This window comes from Mesoplodon bidens, assembly GCF_964165515.1.
Source record: "Mesoplodon bidens genome assembly, chromosome: 4".
Taxonomy (NCBI): domain Eukaryota; kingdom Metazoa; phylum Chordata; class Mammalia; order Artiodactyla; family Ziphiidae; genus Mesoplodon; species Mesoplodon bidens.
In genome coordinates this window covers 62,044,145-62,060,982 of record NC_138160.1, presented here as the reverse complement: position 1 = coordinate 62,060,982, position 16,838 = coordinate 62,044,145, and the positions used below count along the sequence as shown (strand labels likewise).

At 42.3% G+C, this 16,838-nt stretch overlaps 1 protein-coding gene across 1 annotated transcript; it reads right to left on the bottom strand.

Moving 5' to 3' along the window:
* Window positions 1-9,923: 9,923 nt before the first annotated feature.
* S100Z (S100 calcium binding protein Z) lies at window positions 9,924-12,293 on the bottom strand (the record flags this gene model as incomplete). Its single annotated transcript, XM_081230816.1, has 2 exons — window positions 9,924-10,095; window positions 12,153-12,293. 2 exons carry the CDS (start codon window positions 12,291-12,293, stop codon window positions 9,925-9,927), a joined length of 312 nt encoding a protein of 103 aa, XP_081086942.1. The 3' UTR covers window position 9,924.
* Window positions 12,294-16,838: the final 4,545 nt, after the last annotated feature.

Below are 16,838 nucleotides of genomic sequence, written 5' to 3'. Positions count from 1 at the left end.
ATAAAATTATAAGACTCAGACCATCTCATTTCAAGGCTTAATATAAAGCAAGTTATCAAGACCATATAGTATTAGGGAAAAGATAAGCAATAGAGCAACAGAAGAAAGTCCAGAAATAGACCCATGCATATGTAATCAAAGGCAGTTCAATGGGAAAAGGATAGTCTTTTCAACAAATATTACTGAAATAATTGAACATCCATGCCAAAAAATAAAAAAGAACTTCAATCCATATCTTCCACCATGTACAAAACTTAACACAAAATTTGTCATAAACCTAAATGTAGAATCTAACATTACAAAAATTTCTTAAAAATAAAAAAGAAGTAAAAGAACAAAATCTTTTTGACCTTGAGTTAAGCCAGGGTTTCTCAGCCTGAGCACTATTTACATTTTGGATTGGATAATTCTTGTGTGAGGGGCTGTTCTGTGCATTGTAGGATGTTTAGCAGCATCCTTAGTTCCACTAGACACGAGTAGCACCCCCACCCCCAGTCATAACAATCAAAAAAGTCTTCAGACATTGCCAAATATTCAGGATAGGTGTGTTGTCTCCCATTTGAAAACTACTGGTTTATGCAAAGTCTTCTTTGATACAATATCAAAAGCATGATCCATTAAAAAACAATGCTAGGGCTTCCTTGGTGGTGCAGTGGTTAAGAATCTGCCTGCCAATGCAGAGGAAATGGGTTCGAGCCCTGGTCTGGGTAGATCCCAGAGGCCGCGGAGCAACTAAGCCCATGTGCCACAACTACTGAACCTGAGCTCTAGAACCCGTGAGCCACAACTACTGAAGCCTGTGCACCTAGAGCCTGTGCTCCACAACAAGAGAAGCCACCACAATGAGAAGTCCATGCACCGCAACAAAGAGTAGCCCCTGCTCGCCTCAACTAGAGAAAGCCCTCACACAGCAATGAAGACCTAATGCAGCCAAAAATAAAAATTAAAAAAAAAAAGATAAATCTGACTTCTTCAAAGTTAAAAATTTCTGCTCTGTGAAAGACAATGTCAAGAGAATGAAAAGGGAGAAAATATTTGCATAACACATATTTGAAAAAGGTCTTATATTTAGGAAGTATAAAAATGGGTGAAGGTGGTCAAAAGGTAAAAACTTCCAGTTATAAAGGGGCTTCCCTGGTGGTGCAGTGGTTGGGGGTCCACCTGCTGATGTGGGGGACATGGGTTCATGCCCCGGTCTGGGAGGATCCCACATGCCGTGGAGCGGCTGGGCCCGTGAGCCATGGTCGCTGAGCCTGCGCCTCCGGAGCCTGTGCTCCGCAGGGGGAGAGGCCGTGACAGTGAGGGGCCCATGTACCACAAAAAATAAAAAAATAAAATAAATAAAATAAATAAGCCATAGTGACTATAGTTAATAATATTGTATTGTATATTTGAAAATCGCTAAGACAATAGATCTTAAAAGTTCTCATCACAAGAAAAGAATTTTGTGTAACTATGTATGGTAATATATGTTAACTAGACTTATTGTGGTGATCATTTTGCAATACATACAAATACAAAATCATTATGCTATACACTTAAAACTAACATAATGTCATATGTAAATTATACCTTAATTTTTTAAATTAAAATTTAAAAAGAACTTTTAAAACTCAAAAACTTAGGGGACTTCCCTGGTGATCCAGTGGTAAAGAATCCGCCTTGCAATGCAGGGGACGTGGGTTCGATCCCTGGTCAGGGAACTAAGATCCCACATGTTGCGGGGCAACTAAGCCCATGTACTACAACTACAGAGCTCGTGCGCCTAAACTAGAGCCTGCATGCTGCAAACTACGGAGCCCACGTGCTCTGGAACCCGCGCACCACAACTACAGAGCCCACGCGCCCTGGAGCCTCGTGCCACAACTAGAGAAGAGAAAACACTCATGCCACAACAAAAGATCCCGCATGCCTCAACGAAGATCCTGCATGCCACAACTAAGACCCAATGCAGCCAAAAATAAATAAAATAAATAATAAATAAATCTTTAAAATAAATAAATAAATAAAAACATAAACAACCCAACTTTTTTCATGGGCCAAAGACTTGAACAGATACTTCACCAGAGAAGACATATAGATGGCAAATATGCATATAAAAAATGTTCAACATCATTAGTTAATAAGGAAATGCAAATTAAAACCACAGGAGATCCCACTTCACAACTATTAGAAAGGTTAAAAATTTAAATCTCATAATACCTCACTACCCAGGAATCCCACGCTTAGGTACAAGCAAAATGAAAATTTATGTCCATAGAAAAACCTGTTCACCAATATTTATAGCAGATTTATTCACAGTCACTCAAAATTGGAAACAATCCAAATATCCTTCAGTTGGTGAATGAATAAACAAATCATGGTAGATTCATACAATGAAATACTGCTCAGCAATAAAAAGGAATAAACTATTGGAAACACACAATATCAGGGATGAATCTCAAACGTATTACACTAAGTGAAAAAAGCCAGACTCAAAGGCTATATACCACATGATTCCATTTATATGACCTGCTGGAAAATGCAATACTATAGAAACAAAAAAACTAATCAGTGGCATCCAGGAGCTGGGAGGGAGTAGTGGTGGTTGGGGTGGCGGTATGAGAAAAAAACAGCCTTTTTTTTCTTTTTTAAGGAAAAATCCAGGGATGTTTCTTGTGTGTTTTTAATTTATCTTCCCCTGAAAAAAAAATCTTTAATACAACCTAATGAATGAAATGTCAGATGCATCTGTGGCCAATATCAGTACACTTATATAAGTATATGTTAATGTTGTATGGAAAGAGCACCTCTAAAGTTGAAACTGCTTAGGTACATTTCAGGGGTTTTAAAATGTTCTTGGGCCTTAACTTTCAACTGTTCTTTGCTCATACTACGTGATATTTGATGACCAAATTTCTGTCACTTGGGAATTGCTAGCAGGGATGCTTGTCAATAACCCCTTTAAAAAGCTTGTTTCTTGCTTATCCCTGTGGAACTCCAGGGTCCAGCACATGATAATTTGCTCTCTGTCAACAAGGGGGCTCTGTTATTTGGTCAGTGCTATAACTGTCCAGTGGAAAGTCTTTATAATGGTGATGATGTGAACAAAGAAAATCCTTGGCACTCTCAAGATAGGTTCATGTCAAAGATCATGTGCTTAACTCTCTGATATGTTGGTGCTATGCTAGGTGCTAGGGTTAGAAAGACAAGTAAGACAATACAAAAGAGGACATTGTAAAAGGAAAGCGGGGCTGAGGAAGTGGTCTCAGACAAAAAGACATTTTAGTTGGTAAGAGGCGCATAAGGGAGGAATAAAGCATGTAAAGCCGGAGTAGTGGGAATCCTCTCATAAAAATAAATAACATCACTTTCTTCTGATTATTGTTCATTGCTGAAACATCAGAAATTAGATAAAATTATAAAGAAAACATCAAAATCACCTATAACGCCACCATCCACAGTAAATATTTCGGTAGGTTTCCTTCCAGGCTCTTTTCTAGGCATATACCCGGATGTTAGAATATTGGCTGAAGCCTCAAGATAATAGACACTACATTCCAAAGGAAAGTTGGAGAAACCTATGTAAAACTTGCAAAAGGTGATGGTAGAAACCCCGAGTGCACCCTTAGGTGATCATGCTCCTCCAGTGGGTGATCTATATCAAAGAAGATGAGGAGATGGGAATCCTAGAAGAGGATTCCAGGGAGAGGCCATTCAATTGCTGAGGCCTGCACTACTCTGGGGACCAGAAACCGCCTTCTTTCCTCCAGAGCTCAGGGGAAATCCTTTCCTCTGGGATAATTCCCCTTCTCCTGACATTTTCCTTGGAGACCTCTCACATAATGACCTTAATGGCTCAAGCTCTGGAAAACAAAAATTAGAAAAGGAAGTGGTTTTCAGGCAACTTTTGATTTCCAGGCCATCATAGGCCTTCCCTTTGTAAGGAAGTCTTTCTCCTCTTGATTGGAATAAAGAAAAATAAAAATTGCAACTAGAAACAAAGCAGTATCTTAAAAACTCACGCTATAGCACTTTTTTAAACCAAATTGGGACCATATCAGACACTGTTATTTAAAGTAAATATTATATACTAGGCACTTTCCATTATAGTCAATGGTCTTTGAAAACACATGTGTAATGACTGCATAGTGTTCCATTTCTTGAAAAGAAACTCTGAGAAAGTGGGAGAACTCAAGGGGAACAGTAGCCTCTTCTGGTGGCAGGTAGCCGGAGGCACCGACTTGAGAGAGAAGGTTGGATAAAACCCATGAGCTGCAGAATGAGGCTGGACCAGAAGCGCTCACGTGTCACCATTACCACCATCTTCACCCACATGGTTACCACTTATTGAGCACTTATTATGTTCCAGGCACTTGCTATCTTATTTTAACCACCAGAGTTCTAGTTCTGCAAGTTGAGGGTACATAATATCCATCGAGAGAGCTTGCTATCAATGCAAATGCTCACCTACCCCTTTCCTCCTTTCTGGTTCATTTGGACAGGGGTGGGGCTTAGGGATCCCAAAGATCAATATGTTCCTTGTCGACTGATATAGGTGAGCCACTAGAGTTGAGACATGCCAGAAAAATGAGGCTTAAAGAAGTTAAATAACTTGTCCAAGACCTTTGACCTTGAATCTGAGCAGGATCCTGTGGGGCCCTCCTGGATACAAAAGCCTTTCTGTGTCTACCCCCCTGCCCCATTTCTTATTTGCAGAATAAGAAGTTATGAAGCAACAGGACCTGTTGGAGAGAATGCCAGTGGTTTGGGGCACCCTAGAGTATGAGGTGTAGGAGAGCAGATTCAAACAGTGGCTAATCAGGGAAGTGAAGGAATGCAAAAACAAAGTAGCAAAAATCAAGAAACTACCACAGGATCCTGGTTCCTCCTCAAGGAATATATGTAACAATATCTTTGAGTTCTTCTGCAGAGCTAAGGCCCCCACCCAGGTAGAGGATGGTAACTTCAGGCTGAGCACAAGATTCCTGGAGCAACACCCTGTTACCTCACCACCAACCAATCAGAAGAAAGTCACACACCCTGCAGCCCTCACTCTAAATTTTGCATATAAAAGCTTGTCCTCAAAACCATTGGGGAGGTCGGGGTTTTTTAGAGCACCAGACACCCATTCTCCTTGCTTGGCGCTGCAATAAACTTTTCTCTGCTCCAAATTCTGACGTTTCTGTTTGGCCTCACTGTGCTTTGGGCACGTGAACTTGTGTTCAGTAACAACACAAGGCAATCCAGTGGCAGACTGTTCCTCCCCCTCCCCTGGGGCCTTAGGGGATGTTCCTTCCTGGTTGCTTCCACCTCTCCCCCAGCCCTCTCTGTGCCTAATGCTTTGTGTTGTCTTATATTCTTCCAAAAGGAGTATTCCCCAGCAAGAACTATTCTACAGGTGCCTGCTTCCAAAACAGCACCTCCATACTTTTGTTCCGACCCTTTCCTCTTCATCCTAGAGCCTAGATCATTTCTATCAGCACTGTCAACATCTAGGAGTTTCTTGGAAATGCAGAACCTCAGGCCCCAGCCCAGACCTACTGATGCAGAATCGGATCACCAGATGGTTCACACACATTAAAGTTGGAGCAGCCATTGTCCTGCACACTTCTCAGCCAGAAGTTGATCTGATTACTTGATTAAGCAAGTCACCATAAAAAGGAGTGATTTTCGGGCTTCCCTGGTGGCGCAGTGGTTGGGAGTCCGCCTGCCGATGCAGGGGACATTGGTTCGTGCCCCAGTCTGGGAGGATCCCACATGCCGCGGAGCGGCTGGGCCCGTGAGCCATGGCCGCTGAGCCTGCGCGTCCGGAGCCTGTGCTCCGCAACGGGAGAGGCCACAGCAGTGAGAGGCACGCATACCACAAAGAAAAAAAAAAAGGAGTGATTTTCAACCCTGTTTGCATTTAGAATCACCTGGTGCTCTTTTAAAAATGCTGATTCCTGGGTCCTGTTCCCAGACCAATTGAATCAGAATCTTAGTGGGGGTGGAGTTTATATTCATCTGTATTTTTATGCAATACCTTGAGTGAATGTAATGTGAAGTTAGAGTTCAAAACCACTCTTTTAAAGATTCAAATATTTTAGGGGGACATTTAGAAACATAAAAACTGCTCTAAGTAATAAGAAAAAAATACATAAAATCCTACAATGGTTTCTCATAACATTCAGGATAAATTTCAAATTTCTCACATTAACACCCAAGGCCCTTTCTGATTCTGAGCCCTGTCTACCTCTCCAGCCCCATTTCCTGCTCTCCCATACCCTAGGGTGCCCCAAACAACAGCATTCCCCCCAACATGTCCTGTTCTTTCATACCTGTATGACTTTGCCCAAGTTCTCTCTTTAATATCCTTGCCCCATTTCTTTGTCTCTGTAAAGCCTTCCTTAACCCCATGATTCTTAAGGAAAAACAAAATCTGTTTTCAAAATTAAAACTTAAGGTTTTTGTTTTTCTTTAATGCTTTCTAGCTGTTTGTATTGTCAGCCATATCTCAAGCCCAGGGCCCCAAGCAGACGTAGGCTATTGTCTTCCATAAGCCTTGTCTTCCAATAACCACATTGAGAAAATGTTAAACAACAGAATATGCTAATTTAGAGATGGCCCTTGAATATTGTTTAAAGCTGATTTAAGCTCCAGCAAATGCAAGGCCAGTGCCTCTGGGCAGAAGAAATAATCAATTTTGCCTCCTACAAACTTATTGTAAGTACCTAACACATACACACAAAAGAAAGCCTCTCCTTTACTAGAAAAGAGCTTTTGGTACATCATGTAATTCTTACTCATTTGAAATCTAATTTGACACATAAATTGCTTTTCCTAACTTTTCATCAATTTTTAGAAACACCATGAAATGAACATTGCTTTTCCATTTATTTCTCTCTGTTGAGAATGTCCTTCCTTGAATAGAACATGAGGAAATTTTTGGATTTACTTCTCATGATTTAGTGGCCCATTTTTCAATATGTAAACTTTGGACCAAATTAAATGAAAAGTTTAAAGGTCCCTGAGAAATAGTCAGACCTTCTCTTCCATAATTAATATGCCTGCTTATAAGAAAAGAGCCTAAACATCTATGAAAAAAGTGTTCAATATTTTCTTCTCATTTTTTCTTCCAACATTTTGACAGATAGGAGTAAATAAATACCAAGGGTATACACTTCTCTAGAATGTTCTGACCTCTAAATTCTCTCTGTCCTATCTGCTCAGAATGGGCTTAAAGGAAACAAACAAACAAACAAAAATCCTATTTAAAGAACAAAATGACAGGTCTTAGCACTAGAAAGTCAACAATTGGCAGATCCTTTTATTTGTTTATTAAATATTTACTGAGCACCTACTATCAGCCAGATAGGGAGATAGGCACCTCTGTAAGCAGAATCACTTTGATCAGGGTCCTTGATGTTACTGATGATCTCTACCCTGGCAAATCTAAAGGTCAGGTCTCTGCTCTCAACTTACTCCTCCTCTCAGTGGATTTCACCTTCTTTCCTTCTCCAGAGACTTTCTCCCCTAGGCTTCTGAAGTACTGCGCTTACCTGGTTTTCCTTCTACTCCCTGACTATGCCTTTGGTGTATCATTTGTTGGCTCCTCTTTCTGCTGAAAGCTAACTGTTGGACCTTTCTTCTTCTCTATCCACATTCTCATCCTAAGTGAGCTCCTCTAGACCTGTGGCTTAATACCATCTAGATGCTAATGACTCCCAAATCTGTATCTCCAGTTCCCTGTTTACCCTGAGCTCTGGACTAGATCATATATCCAACTGCACATATGATATCTCCACTTAGATATTCAATAGAGATTTCAAACAGAGCTATTCCCCTCAATGTCCCCACATAAAGCCCCTCCTACCCCAGTCTTTCCCATTTAGTAAACTGCATCATTTGCTTGACCAAAAATCTAAACGTTAGGGATTGCATTCAGCTGCATGTTAACAGAATCCACCTTAACCAGAGAGCAGGGTTTTTTTGTTTGTTTATTTTCATATAATAAGAGGACCAGAGGCAGGCAGACCAGAGCTGTGCACTGGTCCCCCTAAGCTAACAATGTCCCGGCTCCTTCTGTCATTTTTCTTCACCGTCCTCATGGTCGCAAGATGGCAGCCCCACCTCCAGCCTCACATTCACATGCCAATGGAAAGAAAAGGAAGGAATTAACAAGGTGAAAGGCACAGAGCCTATAAGGAAAGAGCAAAACACTCTCAGAAATTCCTAATAGATTTCTGCTTATCTCTCATTGCCTGGAACTGTTACAAGCTCTACCTCGGATACAAGAGAAGCTGGGAAATACGGCTTTTTAGCTAAGCACATTGCCACCCTGCACAAATCAGGGCTCTGATATATGGAAGAAAGGTAGAATGGACTCAGATAGGCAATAGCAGTACCCGTTCTATCGTCCTGGACTGCTCTCTTTTCCTACACTTGGTTACCAGTCCCTCAGCAAGTCCTATCACTCCCACCTCCAAAAGACAGCAAATTCAACTGCTTCTTTTCATCTCCATTGCTCAGACCCCGGCCGGAGATACCATCGTCTCTCCCTCAGACCACAGCATTCAGCCTCCTAGCAGGTCACCCTCTTCCACACTTGCCCTCTCTCTAGCCCTTTGTTCACACGGTGGCTGGGATAAGCACTTAAAATTATAAATATAATCACACCATTCCCTTTCTTAAATTCTCCAAAGCAGGGCTCCCCAACCCCCGGGCCGCGGACGGGGACCAGTTCGTGGCCTGCTAGGAACTGGTCCGCATAGCAGGAGGTGGGCAGCGGGCAAGCGAGGGAAGCTTCATCTGCCGCTCCCCATCGCTCGCATTTCCGCCTGAACCATCCCCCACCCGCCCCCACGCGCATCCCGTCTGTCCGTGGAAAACCTGTCTTCCAAAGAAACTGGTGCCAAAAAGGTTGGGGACCGCTGCAAAGGATCTGTCACAGTTTGGGTTTCCTCCAAGCAGACCCTGACACAAGTAGTTTGAGAGATGCAGGACACATGGGTGGGGCTTCACAGCGAGACCAGGAAGGGAAGGCAGCCCAGAGCAGGTGCGAGACCAAGGCCTCCTCCCCCAGGGGAAGCCCTGGGAAATGGCGTTAAGACACTTGCCTCAGAATCACCTGACCCCAGGGACAAGGAGGTATTTCTACACCAGCCCCTAAGGGTTGCTGGCCGCACTCTCTTGGCTTGAGCACCTAGTCCTGGACTTACCCCTTCCCTGAGCTAACTCACTGCAAAAGCCAGCACTTCCTTCCACTTATCAGCCTTTCTGCTTACAGACCCTCACAGCTTCGTCTTGAAGCAGAATCACAAGAGGTTGCAAGAGCCACTTTATTTCTTTAATAAGATAATTTCAAAGTACAATTTAAGGATGATGAATGTCTGAGAAATTTGCTGAGTTCTAGTCTCATTTGAAAGAGCTAAATTTCTGTGATGCTCTCTCTTTGACAGACAAAAAAAGTATATAACATCTTTACTTGAGATGAATAGATACACAATACTATATATAAAATAGATGAACAACAAGGACCCACTGTATAGCACAGGGAACTACTGTGTTGGGCAGAATGTTCATTCAGGTTTTTCTGTAGGATGATACGGAAAAACCTGAACAAACTTTTTGGCCAACCCAATGTATTCAATATCATGTAATACATTATAATGGAAAAAAATCTGAAAAAGAATAGATACCGAATCACTTTGATGTACACCTCAAGCTAACCCAACATTGTAAGCCAACTATTCTTCAATTAAAAAATATATATATATAGGAAAATTTCAAGGGCATATAAAATTTGGAATATTTATTTAAAGTCCATATACTAAGGTATGCATCATTTACTAATACTAGCAACGAATTAGATGTATATTATAGCTATAAATGGCATTACTATGACTATGGATCTGGAGGGTATAGATGAACAGTCGGTAAATCACTGTGGATATATTTCTGCCTTTAGATTAGCTTACTACTTGTCTTTCCTTTCTTCTTCAATTGTTCTACAAAGTAATCATTACAAGCAACCGTCAGAGCTGCCACCGTGACCACGAATTCATTAAAATCCACTTCAGTGTCCTTATTGGCATCCAGGTCCTGCATTATCTTATCAACCAACTCCTTTTGACACTAAAAGGAAAAAGAAAATTTCTAACTCCCAGGCTCTGAGGTTCGTAATGACAACTGAAATCGTATTTTCCTTTTATCTACATTAACGTTTGCATTTCCATTTTTAGCATCTAAAGCAATTTCCAAGAGCCTATTTGCAGGGAGGTTTGAACCAGGCACACATTCTAAATGAGTCTAGGCTTCTGCCCCCCCCCCCATATAATCCTCAGACCTAAACACCAAGAGGAGCAAACAGCAGCACATCAAAGTGAGCTGCTGATGATGAAAATGCATTTACTGAACAGGCTGAGGGCCAGGACCTGGGGAGGAAATCAGGGGGACATGAAAAGAAGGAAGCCTTGAAGCCAAAGGGGGATAGTGAGTGACTCTGCCATTTACCAACAATGGGACTTGGAGCAAATCACTTGACATTTTTAAATGTCCTAATTTATCAAATGAGGAAAAAAATATCTCCCACAAATCTGGGGGCTACTTCAACACGCTTTTATAAGTGTTTAGCACCACGTTGTTAGATTTAGCAAATAAAAATTCAGGATGCCCAATTAAATGTGGATTTCAGATGAGCAATGAATACTTTTTTTAGTATAACTATGTCCCAAATATTGCATGGGTCATATAATATTTTAGCTGGCAACCTGTTTTGTGTGTCGCAAAACAAAACAGAGGCACCCAATAAAGGGTAGATCTTATAAGGATGATCCCATTTTTTAGGTGGAAAGGAAAGCAAGGAGCCCATTGAGGAGATCAGGGTTCAGAAGGGGTGGGGCGGTGAAGCACCTACCTTTCCTATGATAAGAAGCTGATGAGAAATGTTTCCAAAAGTATAATTCACTTCCTCCAAGAACTCCCCATTGTCCTCTCATTAGCTGCCAACCATTAAATGGTTGGAAATTGAAATTGAATTGATCAAAATCAACTCAATCAAAAACAATTATAGGGCTTCCCTGGTGGCGCAGTGGTTGAGAGTCTGCCTGCCGATGCAGGGGATGCGGGTTTGTGCCCCGGTCTGGGAAGATCCCACATGCCGCGGAGCGGCTGGGCCCGTGAGCCATGGCCGCTGAGCCTGCGCGTCCGGAGCCTGTGCTCCGCAACGGGAGAGGCCACAACAGTGAGACGCCCGCGTACCGCAAAAAAAACACTTATACATTTCACTTGAATAAATCAATGTGCCAAGTGTGGCCTACCAAGTTTTTTATCCTAAATGTTATGTAATACAGTAGCCAAACTGAATTTGAAAAAGAAAAATGTTCTCAGGGACTCTTAAAATTACTGAAAAGGTATTGTATGTTAAAAATTTTTACTTTAAGCTTTTCCCATAGAGCGTGGAGATAAAAGAGTGTCATAATTATAATTACTATCGTCTTAACACAGGGTTTGGGCAGAATAACATCATGCCAGGCTATTACACGTGCTAAAATCAATTCAGGGCAACTCCAGAAACACAAGAGCGAGCATTTTCTTGAGCAGGCTCCAAACACTCCATTGTAAGGTTTCACGTGTGGTTTTATTGAACTTCTGGCTGTTTTGAGACGTCAATCTATTTGCTACCCAACTGGTCACTGGCCAGACACACCCTTTTGGTCAATCCCAATCAGCTTGTTCTTGGCTGACAAACTCACCTGGTATTTGTTATTCACTAGAAAATTTGCCATCCCATCATAAAGTACCCCAGGCTTCATTTCTGACCCCAAACATAATATTTGTTCATTTATAGACAGCAGGACAGAGCTCCAGGTATAACTTGTGTCACTAATTATAACTATAACTCCTAGTATAACTAGCTATACCTTTGCTGTACTACGACACTGAATAATTGATAAAAGCCTCAAATATAATTTCCAACACTGAAAACCCTAACCCTAGGCACTACAGAAAAGCGCACACGCCTACAGACACAGAAGACAAAGGTCTCTAGTGTTTGCTTCCCTGTATTTAGAATCTCGATAGGAATTATACAATGTGTGGCAGGACACAGGAGCTGGTGGTGTACATGGAAGCTATCCCTGAATGCGCACCGCATCCACCCTCGACTGGATGGGGAGAAAAGCCAGACTCACCGAGAGGAATTCTGTGAGGTCTCGCTGCAGGAGCATTTTCAGCTCCCCCGTGTTGACCTTGAACCTGTCCCCCTCCTTGCAGGAGTAGCGGTGGAAGATTCTAATCATGGTGTCCATGGCAATCTCCAGCTGGGTGGGCATGTGGGCAGCAGAAGGGACCACCCAAGGGCAGGCCACCAAAGCCAGGGAAAGAACATTTGTGAAGGATAAGTGGGTGGGGAAACATCAACGCCTTCATTAAAACGGAATATTGCCATCCCCAGGTCAGCCCACGCCCCAGGTGATGGTTGTTAAACCATGATAATCGTCAATTAACCAAGCATTCTGCCCATCCAGAGCAAGCCGCAGAGATCTTTGTGGGTGAGTTTTTCTCCTCCCTAATCCCCACTCCCCAACGATGGAGCCGGTTCAAAGTGTTTGGAAGTTAGTAATCAGACAACAAATACAGAGTCATGATAAACACAGATTAAAAATAAACAAAAAGAGGAAGGAAATACGTAACTTCATACCTGTTCAGCCAGTGCAGGGCTCTGTCAACAGGTGTTTACAATTAAACTATAAGCATATATACCCGGGGGTTTCACCCCAGCACTTTTGTTCCCAAGAAGATGAAAATTGGCAGAGACAAGAGGTTCAAGTGGAAGTAACTCTGAGTCTGTTTTTAATCACAAGAAGGAACAGGTGTGAGCTGCTGCCCCATGGGCCATCAAGGAAGGGCTGGCCCCCACTGTGTGCCCTGGAAGAGAAGGCAAAGAGGGAAAGAGAAGGCTTCGGTTACCCCTCATTACGGAGAGTGTGGGTACAAATGCAGTCAGTTGCTAGGAAGCTGATGACTGGGAAGAACTCTAAAAATAGAGGAGCAGAGAAGAAACACTGGTTCAAACTTGGAGACTCCTCAGCAAAGCCAACAGCAAGGTCAAGGGAATATGCTCAGAGCAGACTCGCTAAACTAACCCAATGGACAGTGAGTTGTGTAGCTGTTAAAAAAAAAAAAAAAAAAAAGAGGAAGCTCTCCACGTGCCAATTTAAGAAGGAACAAAGCAGCGACCCTGGGGGTGTAGGAAAGAAATAAAGCTAAGAATATATATGTGTATATATACTTGAATTTGTCTAAGGAATCACTGAAAGGTTACCAAACAAAGTAAAAAAAAAAAAAGAGTAGTAGCTATAAGGGCCAAGGTGGAAACAGAGCGGTTGGGAGTAAGATTTCTCATTTACCCCTTTTAAACTGATTTTAACTTCTTCAGTTATAGGACTGTATTGCCTAGTCAAAAACTAAAAAAATTGAAATCCATGGAATGAAGCCCTAGAAGCCATGCATGTAGGAATCCACAGCGGGGGATTTCTAAGTGAGAGAAACTTAACAAAGAATAAGTCACTGGAAAAACCAAAGCCAGAAACTGGCCGCTGTGCTTTAAATGCTGGCTGTGCTCTCAGGGCTGAACTTTAATTATATGGAAAGCAAACCAGTATCTCCTTTGTATTTCCTTTCCACAAGCCTGTTGGGATGTGTCCTCGACCAGCCTGCCTCCTCCATCTTACCACGAGGCAGCCTACTGGACCCTCCAGAGAGGTCCCCAGGGATGTCCTCAGCTTATACCTTAAGCCCAATTCTCAAAAATATTTTTAAATTGGTTTTTTTTATGATTAAAGGAGTATAGTGTGCATGGTAAAATAATATTTTAAATACTCAAGAGTATGAAATAAAAGTAAAATTCTCTCTCCACCATTCCCCACCCTCGTCCTTCTAGGTGAACATTTTCCTGCGTGAGAAGCAGGTCACGGTGGTAGAAAGTACGGACTGCCTGGCTCCAGCTCTCCCCTCTGCCCCTGTGTGATCCTGGGCTAGTCACCTACACTCTGTGTCTTCATTTCCCAATCTGTATCAACGGGATCACAGTAGTAGCTACCCAACAGAAAAGATTAAATGAGTTAAAATATGTGCCAGGAACACACTGAGTGCTTTGTATGTACCAGCTATTATTATCCTTACAGAAAAAAAAGGTATGTTTATCATTTATATAATTATATATAACATTACATATATATATATATCCTTAAATATATATATATCTGTAACAGCATCAACATGTGTGCACCTAGTTTTTTTAACTTCATATGAATCTTACTATATCAGCATATAGATCTACCCCATTCTTCACTGAAGTTGCATATTATTCCACTGGATGCATGTCCCTACGTATAGTCACGAAATATTTGTCAGGCACTGATGTTATGCCAGGTCCTGTGTAAATACAGGAGAAGAACGTTGCCCTAGCAAATCTCATTGCTATTTGTATTGGGGTTGTGTTAAGTATAGAGAATGCAGGGAATGCTGACGTCTTTTTTATGTAGGGTCTTCCCTCCAAGAACACCCCTATAGCTTTGTGAACACACTTTCCTGAGTCTCCCATTTCTGAATGCACTTTCTTCAACTCCTAAACGCTGGCGATTTCAGCTACTCCTATAATTTCAATCACTCCCCAGACCATATCTTTTGGCCCAGAGTTCTCTATTAAGCTCCAAAACCACTATCCAACCACCTGCTGGACCCCATTCCTACCAGAGTGTCCCACAAGCTTCTCAAACTTGGTTAGAACCAAAGCAAAACCCATGCCCTCTCCACACCCACACCTGCTCCTCCTGCTGTATTGACCAGCTCTGTCATCCAGCTGCTCCCATCACCCGGCATCTGGCACTATTTTTAAATATCAGTTGAACTGGGCTTCCCTGGTGGCGCAGTGGTTGAGAGTCCACCTGCCGATGCAGGGGACACGGGTTCGTGCCCCGGTCCGGGAAGATCCCACATGCCGCGGAGCGGCTGGGCCCGTGAGCCATGGCCACTGAGCCTGCGTGTCCGGAGCCTGTGCTCCGCAACGGGAAAGGCCACAGCAGTGAGAGGCCCGCGTACCGAAAAAAAAAAAAAAAAAAAAAAATCAGTTGAACTTATCCATTTCTCTCCATTCTTCACCACCTTCAGGACTTGGTAATTTTTGGTATCTATTACTGTGGTAGCTTCCTTACTGCTCTCTCTACTCACTATTCTCCTCCATTCTGAGCTCCATTTTGCTGTCAGAGTAGTTTATCTAAAACACAAATCAATACCCGCACTCCTGGGCATTCAAAGGTCTGACCTGCCTACAAACTGACCAAAATGTTGTGCTCTCTCATTCTTCCCTGCCTTGGTTATTCTGGGCCCACTGCCTGGAAGGCTAATTCTGTCTATTCCTCAAGGCTCAGTTCAAATATCTCCTCTTGGAAGTTTTCCTGCAAGCTTCCCCACTCCCCAACCTTCACCCTGATAGGTGCCCACCTCTGTTCTCACTTGTCCCCCAGAGCATTTCTTTTTCTTTTTTATCATTGCACTTATCACACATTCCTGTAATCACTTTTTTATTTCATCTGCCCACATACTCCCCACTCTCTAGACTTTGAATGGGTCCCCTGATGGCAGAATTGATATCTCATTCATCCTTGCACTCCACAGCATTTAGCACAGGGTCAAGCATGTGATGGAAATGCTTAGAAATCTTTGCTGATGGATGGATTAATGAACAAATGCCTCAGAGAGGGAAACTAAGCTCGCCAAAGAGTTGAGCCTTGTCTGGTTTAACTCTCCAAAGAATTATTTGATTGCCGTTATTCCACATACAAAATTTGCTTCATGAAAGAAAAGGAGACAGACAGACAACAGTCATTTAAAAGAATAGAAAGAGTGTGAATTTGGAACTATTTTCAGGTTAAGCTGCTGAAGTTATAAATGCACTAAAATGGGTAAGTCTTACAGAGTATGTGGGTCTCAGCAGTATTATATTTAAATCATGTTCAACAACAAATTAACTTCTTGGAAAATTCAGTTGGCAAGCAAAACTCTTAATAGATATTTAAAACTGTAATGCTGTAATCTGATTCGAGAGATGAGAATATGGCCTCTGTGTGCTTTTGCTCTTGGGGTTTAAAAGCAAGGTGGTTTCTGCTTGGTTTCTGCTTGGCTTTAGCAGAGCTAGATGTTTCCTTTGGTATGTGCTGCCCCTTGGTGTCAGGCTGCAGGACTGCATCTGGAAGTCCTCTAATTCCCAGAGTGTGCTTGATACTGTAAATCGAGCATGGTCCTTCTTCAGGAACTTGTCTGTGTTGTAAGCCAGCCCCAGCCTCTGCCCTCCAGGAGACTTTCAGAAACAAAGATAATGTCAATAGTCTCAAGAGGACCCTGTCAGGCCAGTGACACAAATTTACAGGTGACAGGAAATCCCAGGGCGGGCAGGGGAGACTTACCTGTTCATAGCCCAGAGGGGTCCTCCAGCAGCACCTTATTTGCTCTATGAGTCATTAATTACAGTTTTACTTTTCAATTTCTGGTGTGTGTCATAATCCTTAGGACTAAAAGCTATAACTTCACATACAAGATAGCATGCAAAGAATGAGAGAAATGGAAATATCAGATATGGGAGAGTTTAAAAGTAAGGACTATTGTAGAGAAAAAAAAGCTATTGAAAATCCACAAGTGGGAGGCAAAAAGAGCAGAGCTGTTGGAAAGTGGGGCTTTGGCCATGGAGGCTGAAAAAAAGGAAATATGTGAAAAATAAGCCATCAATATTACCTGGGATATGACTGACACCCTAAAGGTGCTTGAGCCTGCCACAGATTCCTAGGAGGGTCTGCCTCTGAGGCCAGGCCAGAGTCATA